The sequence below is a fragment of the Pholcus phalangioides genome, unplaced genomic scaffold, assembly GCF_987345545.1.
Source record: "Pholcus phalangioides strain wild (caught in Gottingen) unplaced genomic scaffold, Ppha-v1.0 ptg000015l_1, whole genome shotgun sequence".
Classification (NCBI taxonomy): domain Eukaryota; kingdom Metazoa; phylum Arthropoda; class Arachnida; order Araneae; family Pholcidae; genus Pholcus; species Pholcus phalangioides.
Window position 1 is genome coordinate 20,693,222 of NW_028301608.1, and position 19,034 is coordinate 20,712,255.

Consider the following 19,034-nt stretch of genomic DNA (forward strand, 5'->3'; position numbering starts at 1 on the left):
AACACATTGGTGATCAGAAATTGTGCCACAGGTCACTGGCGTAATTAATCTGAAACTGTGCTACGGACATGAGCAGAGATACGGGGGGGGGGATCTCCTCCTCACCAGCGTCAATGAAGGAGCCGACTGATCTAATGTATATGCATAATAATTGGCATCATTATCATCATCTTTTCGCCCACCTAGCTTCCATTATCATGCCCTCCACAGCCTTTCATGTTTCTCTCCACAAGCAGTGCCGTAACTAGGCAGGTGCATTAGGTATCTCCGCACAGAGCCTACTTGGAAGGGGCCTAAACGCAAATTCTTGCATTGGCACAGGAATTGCTAGTTACCGCACTCCCCACGGGTCACTTAAGTGATCTGTAAATATGCCACTTGGTAAAATATTGGCAAAATTTTAATTCTCCAGAGATGTCGCGGGTCATATCAAATGACTCTATTACGGTAAAAGTGATAAACCGGTTACCATACATAATAATCGGTTATCATACATACTGATTATCCATAATACCCAGTGCAATTGGTGAATTTGATAAATATGAGAAAAAAATTCCAAATGAGTCTAATATGTGCATGATGAACAGATGAACATATTCGGACCCCGATGCAATGTTAACAAATTGCACGATCTTACTCCGATATAATGATACAATACATCTATGCATTACCATGTAGTACGACTCATCATGTTTACCAACGACGCGACGCTTGGGTAATATGCATAATTGCCGATAAAAGTGATAATTTTTTTAGCCCTTATTAAATTTACCAACTCGGGTAACTGTGCATAATCGCCGGTAAAAGTGATTAATTTAGGGAAATTTATCAAACCTACCAAAATGCTTGGTAAGTATAAGCAATAAATGGTTATTATGCATAATAAATCCCATTTATACCACATTTACCGCAACAACTCCATGCCCAACATTTGGCCCCCGGATATGGGTTGAGCACGTATACATGTTCCACACCCCTCCAAGCTTGTTGGATCCAGAACGCAAGCACAGATTATTTCCCATATGCCGTGTAAACCTTTATCAACATGAAAAGTAACCGAGGTCGGCCGCGTGTACACAATAATTTCGATAACATCATAAACATTTTCATTCAGGAACCGGTTCGGACCGGCCCTTAAGCGTGTAGTATTCCAAAATTTATCAGAAATACGGAGCCAATCAGACCTTCACATCCTTGGAATCAGTCTATATCTATAACAACATAAGGCTAGAAGACTACAGCTACATCGTATCATGCATTGGAAACTTGCCACAGTTGCCGCCGGAAGAAACGTCTAGAAAAGATTAGATAATGCCTGGGATTTCTCTTTTTTTCTTGTTTCCACATCCTATCAGCTCAGATTTTACGTAATCTGATTATGTGTGTGTACACGTACCGTCTCATCAAGATAGCATATTCGTAAATGGTTTCATAATTGTTCTTATTTGAGCAGTTATCGTTTCCAGAAGCATATACTCATGATTGCGCCACTCTTCTCCCATTCTTGTATAGTTTTATTGATCACACACACACACACCCGTTCCTCAGATTCACTCCCCTTGCTCAGCTATAGCCCAATTAGCTTACACCTCTAGAAATAATATGTTCCTATAAGTAACTCTTTTGGTCGGTTTACGGAAATTTTCGTCCCCTGGAACGTTCCGTCCCCGGTTATTTCGCCCTGACCGTGTGAGTGACGAAATGAGTGAGTGACGAAATGAGTGAGTGACCAAGTAAGTGACTATATGAGTGAACAATTGAGTGGCTGAGTGACCAAGACAGTAACCGTATCAGAGGGATCAAGGGAGGGGCTGAGTGACCAAGAGAGTAACCATATCAGAGGGATCAAGTGAGTGTGTGAATAACCGTATGAGAAGCCAAAAGAGTGGGTGAATGACCAAGTGCGTGTCTGTATGAGTGACCAAGTGAGTAGGTGAGTGACCAATTGAATGCATGCGTGACTGTATGAGTGAACAAGTGAGTAGGTAGGTGACCGTATGAGAGACCAAGTAAGTGTGTTCACTCATATGGTCACTGACTTGATCCCTCAAACAGTCAGTCTTCTCTAGTTAGTCTTAGTCTAGTTAGTCTTCTCTCACTCATACAGTCTATAGAGATTAACTTGGTCACTCACGCAGACACTCACTTACTCATAAAATCAATCACACGCTTACAAGGTCACGAGCATGCAATAACTCACTCAGTGAGTCACTCACTCATACGGTCAAGAATGCTAAAATTGTCCGGGTGAAATGTCAACATTTTCGAAGGTGAAACGTACCGGGGACGAAATGCCAAGCAACATGAGTCCCCTGGTTCCGGTGTCTATGCGCAACATGGTGTAGATAAGATGAACTTCTACCGATGTACGCACAATCTTCATTGCGATAATCGAATTCATGACTCAAGAGTAAAAACAATTTATTGCTCAAAGAGTGACAATCTGAACATTTTTAAGAAAATAAGAGTGCAGCGGAACAATATTTGGCAGAAACAGAGATAATGTGTGCTTGTGTCCCGTAAAAACGGGATATACGATCATCGTGTTAAAATTCGTAGAGTGGTACACGCATCGAAAATAATCTTGATGGTAGCACTGGTTAAGAAAAAGAATGGCTAGATCTGCCACTCTTTTGGTCGCTCATTGACCTAGTATTTTGCTCTTTAAGTCACTCGTTTGGTCACTCACCGACCTGGTACCTCCAGGACTCTGCCACAAAGCTGAGTCGAACGAGATATCGGCAACGGGATAAGTCTGGCAGCAGAGTTCTGGCATTCATTCATCCTTAACCTGTTACCTCCCTCTATATATTTTTTTAGTCACTCCCATGCTTGCACACCTTCTAGGTCACGCACTGACAAAAAGCGTCACTCGCTCTCTATGTCACATTTTCTGGTCACTCCCACGGTTATACACCCTCTAAAGTCACTTTTGTTTGGTCATCTCGATGCTCAGACGCTTTAGATCGCTCACTCACCTGGTACTTCTCTTTCTAGGTCACTCTTTTGGTCATCCACATGCTTGCAAACTCTGTAGCGTACTCGCTGATCTCGTCCCTCGCTGGAGGAGGGTTTATGGTTTTACCACCTGTGGGAGGAGCGTACGCAAGATCGAGCTTTTGGGGGGATGGAGGGTCACCCTCTAGGTCACTTTTTTTGGTGATTTCGATGCTCAGATGCTTTATTCAGTCGACTCTCGTCAGCCACTCACCTGGTACTTTTCTTTCTAGGTCACTTTTTCTGTGACACAATGCTTGCACACATTTTAGGTCACTATTTCGGTCACTCGCTAACCTGATCACTTGATCATGGACCCCACATCCTTGAGCAGGGTCCCCAGCTACTTTACCGGACACCAACTCCGGTCATATATCGCCATACGGCAATTTCCAACCAATGCAGTTGAGTGGGAAATGAAGGCTCAATCTATCGGTGGTCACCCCAGGATCGGTAGGTCAAGAGCTTTATTCTGATGTTCTTTGGCCGGATTCGAACCCGTGGACCTTAACGGTAATCTTCATAGTGGAAGACGAGCATCGTACCACAGTGCCACTCAAGCACTGGGGCCCCCTAGGCTGGGATCTTTTGTGGGACTCCCGGTCATACTCTTCACGGACTCTTCTATAGTTAATTTTTTCGTGAAAAAGCCAAAAGAAAGATGAGAATTGGAAAGTGCCCTGTCAGCCCCGCCATTGTGCGGACCATGCTCTTAATCACTCTTTTGGAACATGCTTGCAAACTCTCTCACTCAGTAATCAAGTCTCTCTTGCTCTTTAGGCCTTAGAGGAGGTATAGGAGCTATCTACAGATCTACAGGGCCGCAACGAGGGGGAGCAGGCGGATCTCGTGCCCCGGCGCTGGACCAGAGGGGCGCAAATTTTATTCTAAAACCTCTCCTTCAACATTACAAGGGGGGGGGGGCACCACAATGCGCACTTGCCCCGGATGACCATGCATTTAGTTGCGGGCCTGGCTATCTATACCTCCTCTAAGCTCTAGACGGAGGAGGATTTATGGTTTTATCACCTGCGGGAGGGTCGTAAGCAAGATCGAACTTTGGGATAGGGGCGTAGCCAGAAATTTCATTCGGGGGGGGGACCAAAGTGACAGAACAATGGATTTGGCCATCTTTTTCCCTTTTTTCGGTCATTTTCTCACATTTCGAGGGGGGACCAGACCCCCAAGTCCCCCCCCCCGGCTACGCCCTTGCTTTGGGGGAATGGAGAATCACAAGTTTTTCGATAGTGATGTGCTGCCATCTATTGTCGTATTACCGAACTATAAAAGTGTCTCGTATCGCTAACATAGAAGTAGATACCATTTGTGATTTCGTTTGTTTTCCCAATCTCGTCTGTTTTTAATATAATGGACATATAGTACAAAGCAGCAACCTCGTTCCCCCCCCCCCCCCCCCATCGTTCCAAGGCCGTCTTAAGAGTATCATGGGTCCCCGAGCCGATTGATTTTTCTGAGGCCCTGCCAAACAAATTCTCGAAAATTTCAACCAGATCTCATTTTTGTGAGGCCCCTCTTCGCTGAGGCCCCCGGGTGGGCCCATGCCTTAAAGACGACTCTGCATCGTTCCACGGAAAAAGGACTTTCCATTGAAAGGTCATCGTTGCATCGAATGCATGGAAAAAAATTAAGATTTGGAGAGAATTCCAAACTTATTTATTTTTCCACGCATGAAAAATGCATATTCAATTAAAGAAATTTATATAATCAAGGAGCCAGAATAAAAAATTCTAATATTCATTTTGTTGCGATGTGTGTATCGCTGCAATGAAAATCGACCAGGTGTTACAAATATCCACTTTGTTTTAGAAAAAAATAAAACTAGGGTTACCAACCGTCCTCCTTTAGGAAGACTTGTCCTCCTTTTCGATGTCATTTCAAGCGTCCTCCTACGTTTCGGAAAAAATTCACCCGTCTTCCTTTTCAAGTTTCAGGAATGATTTTTTTTGTCTCTCCACTGAAACATGAATTTCTTCATTGATATGAGTGTTTCTGTGTTTTTCTTCCACACGCATTCACCAATATCCGTCGAAATTCCCAGAATTTTTTCTGCTTCTGTTTTTTTTTAGCGGTTCTGTTTTAGTTTTAGGAAACTTATTGTTGTGGCGGGGTTTAATTAGCCACAATAGTGACGTCATCTATTGAGGGAAATCGAGATGAGTGACGTCACTAAGGGTGCGTACGCAGGCATCCTCCTTTCTCAGTTTGTGAACCTGGTAACCCTAAATAAAACTATAACAACAACAACATGTACACACTTACGTGTACCGAATTCTCCAATGTCATGGGTCACGATCAGACAATTGAACTGATTTTTCTTTTCATTTCTTTGAGAAAAAAGGATGCTGACTTGGCTGAGTTCGGAAGTTGTAACGGATTGAATTGTTTTGTAAGTCGTTAACGTTGTCCTTGTTGTCGTCGTGTGGGTGGACATCAACGTAAATTGAGAAGGAAAAAGTTTGGTACTCGGCATACCTCCTCCTCCCAACCAGAACATGGCCTCCCGCTCTGTCTCAACGAAGAGATATGAGCAGGTGGTCAAAGACATGGAATTAGCATACCGGTCATTATAATGCAACTGTCGCACTAACGAATGGCGTTGTAACGAGCGTCGACTACATCATATTGAGCATTGGATTCAATTGAGTTTTGTAAGGAAAAAAGCATGATGAAATGCCATACTCTGTTAATTCTGTAATTTGAAAACAAAAAAAAGACAAGATTCGGCGCATGAAATAGACACTTGATTTTATAAAGAAAATTTATTGCATAAAATGAAATGCGAGGAAGAGAGAACTCGCTTATATTATTTAAATAAGAATTTATAATCAAAATAAAATCATTTGTCTGTATAGAAACAGGGAAAATATATCTCCATAGCGAACTTTGCGTTAAAAGAGGGTATCTTAGGCTTCTTCCAACACGCATTCTTGTTTTCCATTACCATCGCAATTCGTGTCCAGAACTTTGAAGAAATTTTCCCACGACTTCTCCCAGATCGTCACCTCACAAACACGTTTCTGAAATAAAGTATAACAACAATATAGCTGTTGGATTTACGGCCAGATTGGTGCATTATCAATTATAACAAATACTTTTGTTTTTGCCTGATAGGTGGCAACAGGGTTTCCAGCGAAACGATGTTTCTTACGGGGATAAAATGTAACTAGAAGGTCAAGAAATTTTTCGCCTATTGTTTTTTAAGGTCTCACAAATTACAGTGAGACCTTATTATAACGTCATCTCTTTCAACGTCGTCCTATAACGCCACTTTATACAGATCTCTACCAGCATAATCAATGAATTGGTATTACTCGTTATCAAGTCATTCCGTCCATTAAGTCATTTTTATTTGATGCCCAGGGATGGCGTTATACTGAGGTCTGACTCTATTTCTCCCGCTTATGCCGGTCAGCGAAATTATTTACTTAATATCACCTGTCACCCGGTCTTCAAAGGTCAAAGTAGATGATTGAGTAGATGTTGAAGACCATTGGTCTAGTCACTTATACAGCTATTATACATCAGCCTTTTATACATTATACATTGCAGCATTATATTGGTTGGTATAAAAAAAGATAGGGATAATGGCAGTGTAAGAGTCATTACACAACATCAAATGATGGCGAAGTTAAGAAAAACAAGAATTCTGGGTAGAAATTAATTTGAACCCCCGCAAGTTACCAGCCCCATAAAAACGTGGGATAATGAAAATGCAGATATTGGCAATGTATAAATAAAATGTCAATGTCAGAATGATAAATCATGTTGCCTAAAACCCCAGAGCAGAATGTGTCGAAATCGGCGACGTACGTCGCAGAACAATCAGTTCTACTGAATCTGGAAGAATTTTAAGAAAACACTATTATGTAAAAAACACTGTTATGGGAACTTTTACTGCAGAACATTTCCAGGCTCGTTGCAGAACAATGCAAAACATTCTGCTTTGGGGCCTGAAACATTAAACATTGATGAATGAGTTCAAATTCTGCTCGCTTTCCCGTTCGGATATTTTTGTATAGAAGAGAAATATGCATAAATATTGATTGAAATAGAGAAACTTTACATTAAGACAAGGGTAGTATACGATACCATGTATTGCTTATTTTTATGCTGCATAACGATGTGAATCTTATGCACTTTATTACCGGTTATTTTATGCTTTTAAGTGCCGTTAAATTATTTCCCGATTAAAACAGGAAAACATGTTAACTGGTATAACTGGTACATGCAATGGATACTAATATGTAGCATGAAAAATAATATATATATGATATCGTAATGTGTGATATTCATTTTCATGCTGTAAACCGATTTAAAATCAGAAGACAATTTTACTTGAAGAATTATAAAAAAAATAGTTGTTTTTTAATTTGATAGGTGGCAGCAGGTTTGGCAGCTCAACTATATTTCTCACATGATAAAATATAATAAGTTTCAAGAATTTTTTTTTTTTTTCGGTTCGCAAATTACATTGAGATTACCTTGTTATAACGTCATCACTTTTAACCTCGTAAGCCCTATACCATCACTTTTTACTAGTCTCTGTCAACATAATTAGTGAATTGGCTATTACTCGTTTACTAGTCACTCCATTGATTAAGTCATTTTTATTCCGTTCCCAAGCATGACGCAGACTATATTTCTCCCGTTTACGCCGGTCAGCGAAATTGTTCACTTAATCTCACCGGTCCGCCAGTAGAAAAAGTTTGAAGACCATTGATCCAGCTTCTGGCGGAGTCTTCGCGCTGTGTCCAGGAACTGGTTGGTCACTTCGCGAAGTGTCTGAAATCTTGGTGGAAGTGGAGAAATTGGCAATAACGGGATACGTGGATGAATACAATTTTGTATATGATAAATGCAAATTTTTAATAACCGCTGAACGGGATCGAATTACCTGTGTACAACTGGTGCCACAGTCTTTTGGTGTCAATTCCATCCGGATACGGTACTTCACGCCAGCAACAACCTGTGAGAGTAAAGAAATATGGAATGAGAATATCTTGTTGCATCATCTATTTTTTAACACACAATGAAGAAATCATAATAGTATAATGACAGAAAAAAAATAATAATTCCCGTATGTTCCGAATCGTTGAGAACCCGTAATCCTATCCCATTTTTCCCACGCATATTGAGAGGTAGCACCAGCTGTGTTTGTCGGAGGTTGTTTGTATTATTTTAACTTAATAAATGGTGAGTGCGCCATCTGATTTCTTTGTGTGTCTCATCCGAATTCCATGTCACTCGGACCAGTAGAACGAACTGTAGTCCTCCGAGTTCGGTAATCGATATTAGTTTCATTCGATCATTTTTGTCGAACCACGGTCATTTCCTTCAGGAGGACTAATTAGACCGGGACCTCCAATTTATTGCCAATTCCGAACGGCAGGCTTGTTTTTTATACTCAACGAGAGGTTGATGCGGTGACCCTTCCATGGGGACTCCCTGCGGTAGTAATTTTTCTGCGGTCACGTCGTTGTTTCCGTTGTACCCGTGTCTGGAAAGTCTTTTCTGACAAAGACGAGCCGGGTATCGAACTCGCGACACCTCTAAACATCCTTTGGTAGTTTAGACGAGTATCTTATCGACCTGAGCGCTCGGTAACCGATATTTCACCCTGTCTGTGCGGCACATTCTTTTGTATCGCTTCCCTATTTTTTTTATCATTATTATTCTTCCACAATGGGCCCGTCGCTTCTGGGACACCTGGAGTGTATGGGCGTTTTTGTGTATGCGCACGAAAACTACTTTAAGGTTGAAATCATGATTTTGCAGAGGTTTTATTTAATACAGTACTCATTAATACGTTGAAAAATGGGTTCTCAAAGTGCTCTTCTCGGCACCTAAGAGTGTCGCGAAACTTTGTAAAGGGTGTCACGGTGAGCTGGATACATTAACGTCGTTATAGAAGAGAGCCTGGATGGCAAAGTTTGAGAACCATCGCATTAAAAGAAGCATAATCGCATTATCCAGTATCATGGTCCCCATATCTCGACATCGGGGTCCATGACAGGGTAGGAACTTCACGGACTCCGCTATAGTGAATTTGAGTAGCTTATTTTCAAGAGAACATTTCTACTTTTACTCAATTTACAGTAGAAGCAAAAAGTATTTCTTCCGAAAATGTTTGCTTTACAATAGTGGAAAATAGCCCAACAGGTAGCAGCATATAGGAATGGTAGAAGGGTATATAAATACTACGTGTTTCTTGATCAATATTCAAGAGAGTTTTCTAAATTTGAATTTTGGAAATGCTTCGTTTTGAAAGGAAATTTAATTGTGATCAAGATTTTCTCAATTAAATTATTTATTCATAATTTATTCTCAAGAGATCTTTACGATCTGTTCAGGGAATTTGTTAGTAGACATCCATGCCAGAACCGGGATTCGAACCCAGACCTGTACAGTCAGAAGCTAGCGCTCTAATCACTGGACTGCTAGGTGACCAGGATTTGTGGAAATGTTACCTTTTGAATAAAATTTGAGTTGGTCAAGTCTGAAACATTGGAAATTTCTACGTCACCTGTTGATTCCAGAAGAATTAACTAGCACAGAAAGGTGCTCGTCATTAATATAAGAAACACGATCATTTTACAGTGGAACATTCCCATAACGGACACTCCCGTTAGTGAACACCTCCATTGACGGACATAATTTTGAATACATCGACGGGACTCAATGTATCTTGCTATCCATTTACGGACACTTCTCGTTGGTGGACAAAATTTTCTGTCCCACAGTGATCCGTTATCGAGACATGAAAAATACCGAAGTGAATGAACGAGGTGGATACACTCCCTTTTGATAGAAATGACTGACTTTACATTGTAATTTCTAACAAAAATCAAAAATATTCCCATTTGAATAGTCCCGATTGCAAAATCTGACAGAGCTTATCCCAAAAATTCATAAAACAGTTAAAAAGTGCATTTCGGGAAAAAAGTAGAAATGTTCCCTTTTGAAAATAAGCTCTTCATTTATAGTGTGAAAAAAACAAAAAAATGGTAATACAGTCGAATCCCGTTTTAACGAATACCGTTATGGCAAAAAAAAATCTCATTTTAACGAACACTTTTCTAATCCCCCAGGTAGATTTACATAGGAACAATGCAAAAACTTATAATTCCTTTATAACGAAATTTTGTTATAACTCTTGGAGTTCGTTATATTAGGATTCGACTGTAATCTTTCTCGCCACTCAGGCAGTGGGCCTTGTCAATCCATCCTCTTGTGGGAGCCTGTAACTCCTAAAATATTAATATCTTATGAATATGAGTAATGTGATACCATTTAAAAATAATAAAACGAGCAGTTCATTTACCTGTGATCGAGCCGATAATATATTACTGACAGCCATTCCTTCGAGAGAATTGTCGCAGGATTTTCCCAATTTCTCGACAGCGGTGTTCGCAACTCGGACGACGCTTTCTTGATCGGGTTTTTGCTCTCTCCAACCACCAGCTAATCCCATACCAACAACCACGCAAATGGTGCAAGAAATAACCACGACGAATTTAACGTTAATTAACGAACCCATATTTTAGAGAATGGCTAAATATTCTTACGAGACGGTAAAACACTTAATGAGAGAAATCACAACCTGCGATGTTCAACCGAGCTAGTCAACCGAGTTTTTCCTTGTATGCGTTTGTGTTTGTTTACACACACACACACAGCAATTCCGGTTTAGAAACGCGCTACAGCGCATGTGCTGAAGAAAAAAAACAAAGGAACGGCGAGCCTATTACTCAGCTTTTTCCGGTTTCGATAAACACACGTGTCTAAGAAATTAACGCCTACGAATATACAGTAATTCCATCAACTGCTACGAATTGCTCGTAGTTCTTCTACGGACTTCCGTACAGAACTACGGGAGATCTCGCAATGCTACAGAAAATGTGTTATCTTCAGAATTTGTTGTTGTTTTTCCGATAAAAAAAAGGTTCAGGTCTTTCCGGTATATTTTTTTTCTTATTTCTACTATCACAGTAGACTCTCGATAATCCGGCATTTTCTCACCGGTTCTTTTGTTCTCTCGTCAATCCTCTTTTTCACAGGAAAATCATGTGCGTATGAGCATGTTCCGCAAGTTCGCGAACGAGACAAAAAACACGAACAAAGAGGATTGATTGATTGATGACCGTCATGTCCAGAGCTAGTGTGCAAGACAACTTCCTCTCTTCACCTCCTCATTTACAGTGTGAAAAAAAGCAAAAACAAAAAAAATGGTAATGCAGTAGAATCACGTTTTAACGAATACCGTTATGGCGGAAAAAAAAAATCTCATTTTAACGAACACTTTTCTAATCCCCCAGGTAGGTTTACATACGAACAATGCAAAAACTTATAATTCCTTTATAACGCAATTTCGTTATAACGAAGTGATTTTTCTTGGAACTCGTTATAATGGGATTCGACTGTGATCTTTCCGGCCACTCAGGGTCGTAGAGAGGCTGGGTCGTGTCGGAGAGCATCTTCTATTTATTCAACAAATGAAATAACTATATACATTCCATGGAAATAATCCATGAGAAAACATTGAGCACGATACAATCAAGATTAACATAAGCGAAAAATGAAATAATAATAAAACATATATGCCAAAGAAAAAAATTAAGCACATGTTAATTTACACAAATTAACTATATACATTTACATCTGGATACTGTAATTAGGATGTAGAGGTTATCTCCGAGGGAGGAAGGGCTTACTAGATTGATTTTTCTTTCGAACAAAGAGGACACAAATTGGAAAAAACCCAACAAAAACAGCTTACGCTGTGCGTGTGTAGTTGGCCATTTTTGAGGAATGATTGGCCAAGAAAACTGTATAGAACGGTAGAAGGGTGGAAAAACTTGTTTAACGCTCAATAAATCCACCTCTGTTCAGACAGCTGGGGGCTATTTTAATTGGGTTGCTGTATTTTTGAAATATGTGACGTTCATATTTGTTATGGGCACTTTTTCCTCAGCCACCTCGTTGGACATTTTGCCTGTTATGGCCTTGTATTTGCATTTGTAAAGGTGTGAATGATCAAAAGATTGACCCAGCAAGGAACCATGTCAGTGAGCAATCACAAGAGTGAAGAGTAACCCAGAGCGTGTGCAAGCATGGGAGTGACCAAAAGAATGATTCATAAACACAAATGTACTTGCAGGAGTGGAGGGAGGCCAAGAGGGTTATAGAAGACGGTGGTGAATTCGAGGAAAGAGTAGTCAATGAAATTATACTATAATTGGAGAAGAGCGTCAAAATTCATGTATCCCGCAGGGCAACACACATACAGAGGCGCAAAACCATAAATGCGACTCTGTGTGTATGTGGCCAGAAGAGACTATATTCCCCCCAAAAATCTTTGAGATTTGTTGGCGCCTTGAGGATGTGGAGAAATGCAAATGTCACCATATGCGAGGCCGCACCTGGGCACGACCTCCTATATAACCGGTCCGACCTCCGGTTATCTAGGTGGTCGTGGTCTGGTGCCCCAGGACCAGAGGGAACGCAACGCCGCAAATTACACCCTTTATATCTCTTTCAACAGAGGCGTAAAAATGTATGCTTGCCCCGAGAATGTTAACATCTAGTTTTTGCCCTGACACATGCTTGAAGTAAAGCAGTACGGAACAAATATTCTGTAACCCATACATCGCATTTATACAATTCAGTCTTTGTTTCGATTTTATTCTGTCTCCTTCTTTGTAATAGTGTCTTGTCTGTCAAGGCCGGAGTGAGAGGGAGGGATTGGGGGTCTGCCTCCAAATCTATTGTTCTATCACTTTGGTCCCCCCCCCCCCGAAAGAAATGTCTGGAAACGGGCCTGATCTCTGTTGTTTCTCTTGTGTTCAATGTGGTTGCAGTCGAAACACAAGCATAAAACATTAACTCTTGTTCAAAAAAATGAGATTACTGAAACGCTTGAGAGAAAAGCAGAAAGTTGGTTGACCTTGCCAAGGAATATGCGTCCCGCGCAACCCCAGTTTTTTACTCCAATATAAATAACAGTTACCAAGTGTAATTACTTTGTTTTTGTTACGGAAAAGAAATGAACAGATGCATATGCAAACAAATATACAATACAAGGATGACGTCACTCTCCGCTACCATACGAAGGTTTTAACAACTGGCTGTTGCGAAGATATATTTTGGAAAGAGAGAAAATTCAACTGCCCCTGCGGGGAATCGAACCCACGTCCTTTCACTTTCCGGGTGAACGCCCTAGACCACTAGACTACAGAGGCACAGAATCTCTCAATCTTTCCTCTCCAAGCTCACGAGCTCCAAGGAAAGATTGAGAGATTCTGTGCCTCTGTAGTCTAGTGGTCTAGGGCGTTCACCCGGAAAGTGAAAGGACGTGGGTTCGATTCCCCGCAGGGGCAGTTGAATTTTCTCTCTTTCCAAAATATATCTTCGCAACAGCCAGTTGTTAAAAATATAAAATATTCTTAATTCATATACAGGGTGTCCTGTAAGTGCTAGCATGGCCTTTATCTCATCAACCATTCATCCGTCGTAGAGGTATGATTCACCACCCTTTCAAAAATTACCCTGTACCAGTTTTGAGAGTGAAAACACAGTGTGTAACAAAATAAAAAATATCTAAATTTTTATACGGTCCCCCTGTACTCTAACTTCCAATTAGAAAGTTATTGCCCTGTCTCTCCTGATGACAATAAGAACAAAAATTTCGTATTTCTGAAATATTCGCTAAGATATTCGAATTCGAAAACCCGAAGGAAATTTCGGAAATAACAGCGTAAAATGCGGAAAAACCATTTTACTCGCATTCAACGGTGTTCCAAAATTTCCTCCATTTTTTTTAATACGACGGACTGGCCTTAGTCACAGCTTGTTTATAGTCTCCTGAGCGTTCCTGTCCGATTCTTCTTTTGATTCAACTGTCTTTTTTAGATCGCCATACTGTGAATGGAATATAACATACGTTGAGTAGGAAAAAGTATGGGACAGCGCACCGGTCATTATAATAAAACCGTCGCCATAACGAATGGTCGTCACAAAGAGCATCTACTATATAACAGTGAGCATTGGATTCAATAGAGTTTTTGTACAGAAAACGCATGATCAATTCCATACCCTGTTACTGAAAATGAAATAGACAATATTCGGCATTATTTAAAGAAACTTCATATTTTTAGCACATGAAATAAGCATTTTGTTTCCTTAAAAAGATAATACTTTTCTTAAAAAATATGATATCTGTTATAATAATAGGGATCTAAGGCCTCTCCCCACCCCCGAAATTATCAAGACGTCTCTGGCCCCACTATTATTTTCACACCGGGGCCCCTCGTTTGGTAAGGGTGACCCTGATAATAAGAAGCATTGGGTTTTAGAGTTTTTGTTCAGAAGAAGCACGTGATGAAATTTCATACCTCGTGACGCTCATAACTTTTCCATGAAACAGACAAGATTCGGCGCCTGAAATAGACTAGGGGGGTGCACAACCTTTTCAGTCCGCGGGCCATATATGCGGTAGCTCTAACACTCGCGGGCAAAAATCTTGTGACCATATGTCACCTATTTAAAGGGATATTCCAGCACATTTTTGTCCGAACCAACTTTATAAAATGTCCCGTTTTTCCCCTTATTTTCATGGAGGCTCAGTTAAATTTTTGAAATCAAAAATGAAGATTATTTTCATGACTTATAATATATAATATTATGTCACGACTTATAAATATAATATTATGATAATTAGTATTCTGATTATTATAATTAGTTATAGCCATATAAATATATTTATCTCACATATTTGCCAAACATCCGTTTGTTCCGCGATTTACATTTTGATTTGCAGTGCCCCTTCGTTTTCCATGGTAGAGGATTTTTCACCGATAGCTAGCAATTTCACTTAACTTTGACCCTATTTTGGCTATAACTGGCAACTTTACTCGACTTTGATCGTTTTTCAGCTTTAAATGGCAACTACTTGTCATTGAGAATTTTTTCGGCTTTTAAGTTTGACAACTTTTTTGACTTCAAAACGCGAGATGTATAAAGATGTTACGCTTCTTGTATGTTTAAAAAGGAGCAAATTGTTCGGATATACGCTTGTATGACGAGATCAAGGATAGAGTGTGTATATGTATATTGTATTTTATCCGAAGAGATATTTTCAAATTCATTCGCTCTCCTTGTACATAATTAAAATACGAGGGTATTTATAAAGTATCGAGAAACATATATATTTCACAAGTTTTTTTGCCTCCCTAAAGAAGTGCTTCTCGTCAAAGGGTACTAATATGGCCTCTAAGATTCGAATGATATATTGAATGATCTTTTTAAGGTAATATTCTATTTTTGACAAAAAAAAAATATTACCAGTCTTAAACCTTGAGTTTGATAATTTTTTCGGCTGTAGATGGAAATTTTACTTACCTGGACAACGCATTTTTGGCGTTGGCCCCTATTTTTATGAAAAAAATATGGTCAGTTTAGGTATTCATCGTGTTGATGTGTATTGATACTTTCCTACGGGGAAATGCTAACTGCATTTGGCCAGCGAGCCGGAGGCTATGCACCCCCCCTGAAATGAACACTTGGTCTCATTGAGAATTCATTTTATGAAATGAAACTCGTTCCTATTTAACACAGAATTTTTATTGCAAGATTAAATCATGTCAAAAAGTTATGAAACTAGAAAATGTTTGTTCTCTATTACGAACTTTTCGTTAGAAGAGAGTGTCTCAATCTTCTTTCAACACGCAGGTTTTTTTTCCATCACCACAATCGTAGTATTCAATTTCGAAAGAATCTTTCCATATTTTGTCCCAGATCCCTACATCACAAACACGTTTCTGAAAAAGAAGAAAAGGTGAACGCAAATCGCTTGTGTTTAAAAAGCAGGGATAGGTCCAGCCTATCGGATTTACAGCCGAATACGGGTATCACATATAAAAATACCAAGCATACTTTCATGATTGTAATTATCGACTTGGCCCAATGGTAGGCATCTTCCGACGTGTTACAGAAGAATTCGAGAAATGTTTGCGTTTCATAAAACTGCCACATTTAAACATGAGCACCCTTTCACTTGTTTAGAAGTGGCTCGGGCTACAAAGAACACTCATATTGAGAAATGTGGGAGTTTTATTTTATTTATTTATTTTTCAAATAATTGCGAAAAAATTAAACGGCATTCACATACAAGAACAAAACAACTAAGGAGACATTAGTCCCATACTGATTGTTACAGTAAAAATGTTTGGTTGTAAAAATATTATGTATTTTTTATGAAGATAAATGAAAAATAAAAAAAAAATAGAAAACAAAAGAAAATAAGAAAAAGAAAGAGAAAATTGTAAGTGAATTTATATATTAATAAGTGGTAGCAAAGGTATATACAGGGTGTTTCAAAAAGAATCATCCGATTTAAAAAAATTATAACTATTCAGCTTTTAGTCCGTTTTGATCGAATAATGTATAGGTAGAAAGAGGGAAATCTGGGGTTTCACGCAGTTGCCGACAGGTAGCGCTAACGCTCTTCCTTCGGTCGCTTGAAAAAGAAATGCTTGAAAACTGGCTTTTTTCTAAAGTTAGACACCGATTCGGATGACTTCATTTTCCAGCAGGACGGGGCACCACCACACTGGAGCTTGGGCGTTTGAGAATTTTGGAGCAATCGCAATTCCTAAACGATGGATCGGCCGAACGGGACCTGACGATTCAGTTAAACATCACTGGCCTCCAAGATCGCCGAACCTCAAAGTGTACGATTTCTTGTGGGGTTTATAAAAGACTACGTTTATGTGCCTCCCCTTCCAGCTACATTAGCCGAACTGAAGATACGCAGTAACAGCAGCCAGGGGCGTCGGAAGTGTTTCGAACCTGTGGGTGCCCGTCTTGAGATTCATGTAGGAAATTTCGATTTTTGAATCAATTCTGTGGGTGCTCGGACCCTTTCTACAAATTTCCGTGGGTGCTCGAGCACCCACAGCACCCCCGGCTCCGACGCCACTGACAGCAGCAGTGGATGCAAACATGCTCGCAAAAGTTTGGGATGAATTTGACTACCGGATAGACATATGCCCTGCATCCCAAGGTGGACATATTGAGCACCTTTAATTTGGTTTTTAAAATAACTTTATGATTAGCCATGTAATATAAAATTAATCTTAAGTTTCTATGTTCAATATTTTTCGTAATATACGCATTTCAAATAGGGGGAGTCTTTTTGAAACACCCTGTGCAATTGGTGTGAATAATAAACATGTAACATGGTTGAAGGTGCTGTGACGCTTATGAAATATGAGAACACGAATCGATATATACACAGTGCAATAAAGTATATATATGCCAATGCACTCTCTACACATGCAATTGTCTAAGTTTTCTAAACAAAAAATAGTTATTTTTGACAGCATTTCTTTCTCTCCATTTAATTCATATACTGAGTTGATAAAGCAGAGAAAAACAAAAAAAGTTATTTTTAAGAGTCAGTATCACTCTATTTATATTAAGAGTCAGTATCACTCTATTTATATTAAGAGTCAGTATCACTCTATTTATATTAAGAGTCAGTATCACTCTATTTATATTAAGAGTCAGTATCACTCTATTTATATTAAGAGTCAGTATCACTCTATTTATATTAAGAGTCAGTATCACTCTATTTATATTAAGAGTCAGTATCACTCTATTTATATTAAGAGTCAGTATCACTCTATTTATATTAAGAGTCAGTATCACTCTATTTATATTAAGAGTCAGTATCACTCTATTTATATTAAGAGTCAGTATCACTCTATTTATATTAAGAGTCAGTATCACTCTATTTATATTAAGAGTCAGTATCACTCTATTTATATTAAGAGTCAGTATCACTCTATTTATATTAAGAGTCAGTATCACTCTATTTATATTAAGAGTCAGTCAGAAGTATGTTTAAACGTGTCAGGATGAAATTAAAAATAGATCCATCTGGAATTTGAAATAGATGAAAAAATTTATGTTACACCGCAAATCGTTCTAAACATTAATTATTTATTGTTCGTATCACATTTTTTTCGTGATGCCCAGATTTTTTAGTATAGCGCCACCTACGAGTGAAATTTTTATGTTTTTTTATTACTTATTTTAAAAAACCTCGACCCCTTGATAAAGATTTCGGTGCGAATCGCACCTTTTTTCTTGAAAATTCATTTATTTTACAAAAGTACACGATGTTTATGTGCCTGGAAACTGAAGAAACAGCAAGAGACCCAAGCTCTGTCGCAAGAAGCAGAATAACCACTTCATCCACCACGAACAACATGGGCGTCTCTGCGACAGACCAGAATTCATTAACGTGTCGAAAACTACATGGCGAGCATCATTATGAAATGATGCTCACTATGATTACTACGCTCATTATTATGAAACGATGCTATTCGAAGAATCGTAAAAATAGAAGTGCAACGGGCACCAATGACAAACAAAACAGTAGAAAAGTATAAAATCAACTCGCAAAAGGCGCAATCACGACTTTGTCCAATAGAGTTTGTAGCTCATACATGGCACAAAGAGCTTAGTACGATAGTCAACACGGACAGTTCAATTAACCTCTCCAGTTCACTCTCTTGAGCACAGTTGGATACTATGATAATTCTAAAAAATGATGATTATGCTTGATTTTCGATTACTTAGGGTTTGATTGACTCTTCTATTCAGGCATCTTATTAGATGTGATCAGTGCCGTCTTAAGGAATGAGCTCACACTGGCACGGTCTGGTGGACTTATAAAGAAATGAAATAACATGGTAAACACATGAATTAGTTGGCAAGCATTTTTAGCCACACTTCGTGAAAAATCCGTTGGCTTGGGGACCCCGTAGTGATCTTTAAGACGAACCTGATTAGAACTGTATTCGGCTGATCTAGGATTAAGCTTATTTTAGAATAATTTCCTTAATGTTGCTCTTCTTCTGTTGAAGGGACTATATTCATGAATTAGTGAGATTTAGATGAATTAGATTGAATTTTATTCGATTTTCCATTCCGATAGTTTTGTATGGAAGAGA

The 19,034-nt window shown here is 39.2% G+C and overlaps 2 protein-coding genes and 2 non-coding genes across 4 annotated transcripts in view; 2 read left to right on the top strand and 2 right to left on the bottom strand.

The window, feature by feature from the left end:
• Positions 1-19,034, top strand: part of Cbs (Cystathionine beta-synthase) — a 73,996-nt gene that overhangs the window by 3,144 nt on the left and 51,818 nt on the right. The window lies entirely within an intron of this gene.
• LOC149075651 (cystatin-1-like) lies at positions 5,763-10,904 on the bottom strand. Its single transcript, XM_089243132.1, has 3 exons — positions 10,340-10,904; positions 7,913-7,984; positions 5,763-6,035 (listed from the first exon to the last, which is right to left on the bottom strand). Exons 1-3 carry the CDS (start codon positions 10,553-10,555, stop codon positions 5,922-5,924), a joined length of 402 nt encoding a protein of 133 aa, XP_089099258.1. The 5' UTR covers positions 10,556-10,904; the 3' UTR covers positions 5,763-5,921.
• TRNAS-GGA (transfer RNA serine (anticodon GGA)) lies at positions 13,183-13,256 on the bottom strand. The gene has a single exon. It is a non-coding gene; the product is annotated as a tRNA-Ser (tRNA).
• Positions 13,321-13,394, top strand: TRNAS-GGA (transfer RNA serine (anticodon GGA)). The gene has a single exon. It is a non-coding gene; the product is annotated as a tRNA-Ser (tRNA).

What these genes read in the sequence shown, in the direction of transcription:
- LOC149075651 (XM_089243132.1), bottom strand. Translation starts at nt 10,555, where the DNA reads ATGGGTTCGTTAATTAACGTTAAATTCGTCGTGGTTATTTCTTGCACC. An exon ending in TATTATCGGCTCGATCACAG is followed by an intron (nt 7,985 to 10,339) that starts GTAAATGAACTG and finishes TTACTCTCACAG; the next exon opens with GTTGTTGCTGGCGTGAAGTA. An exon ending in GTGGCACCAGTTGTACACAG is followed by an intron (nt 6,036 to 7,912) that starts GTAATTCGATCC and finishes ACTTTATTTCAG; the next exon opens with AAACGTGTTTGTGAGGTGAC.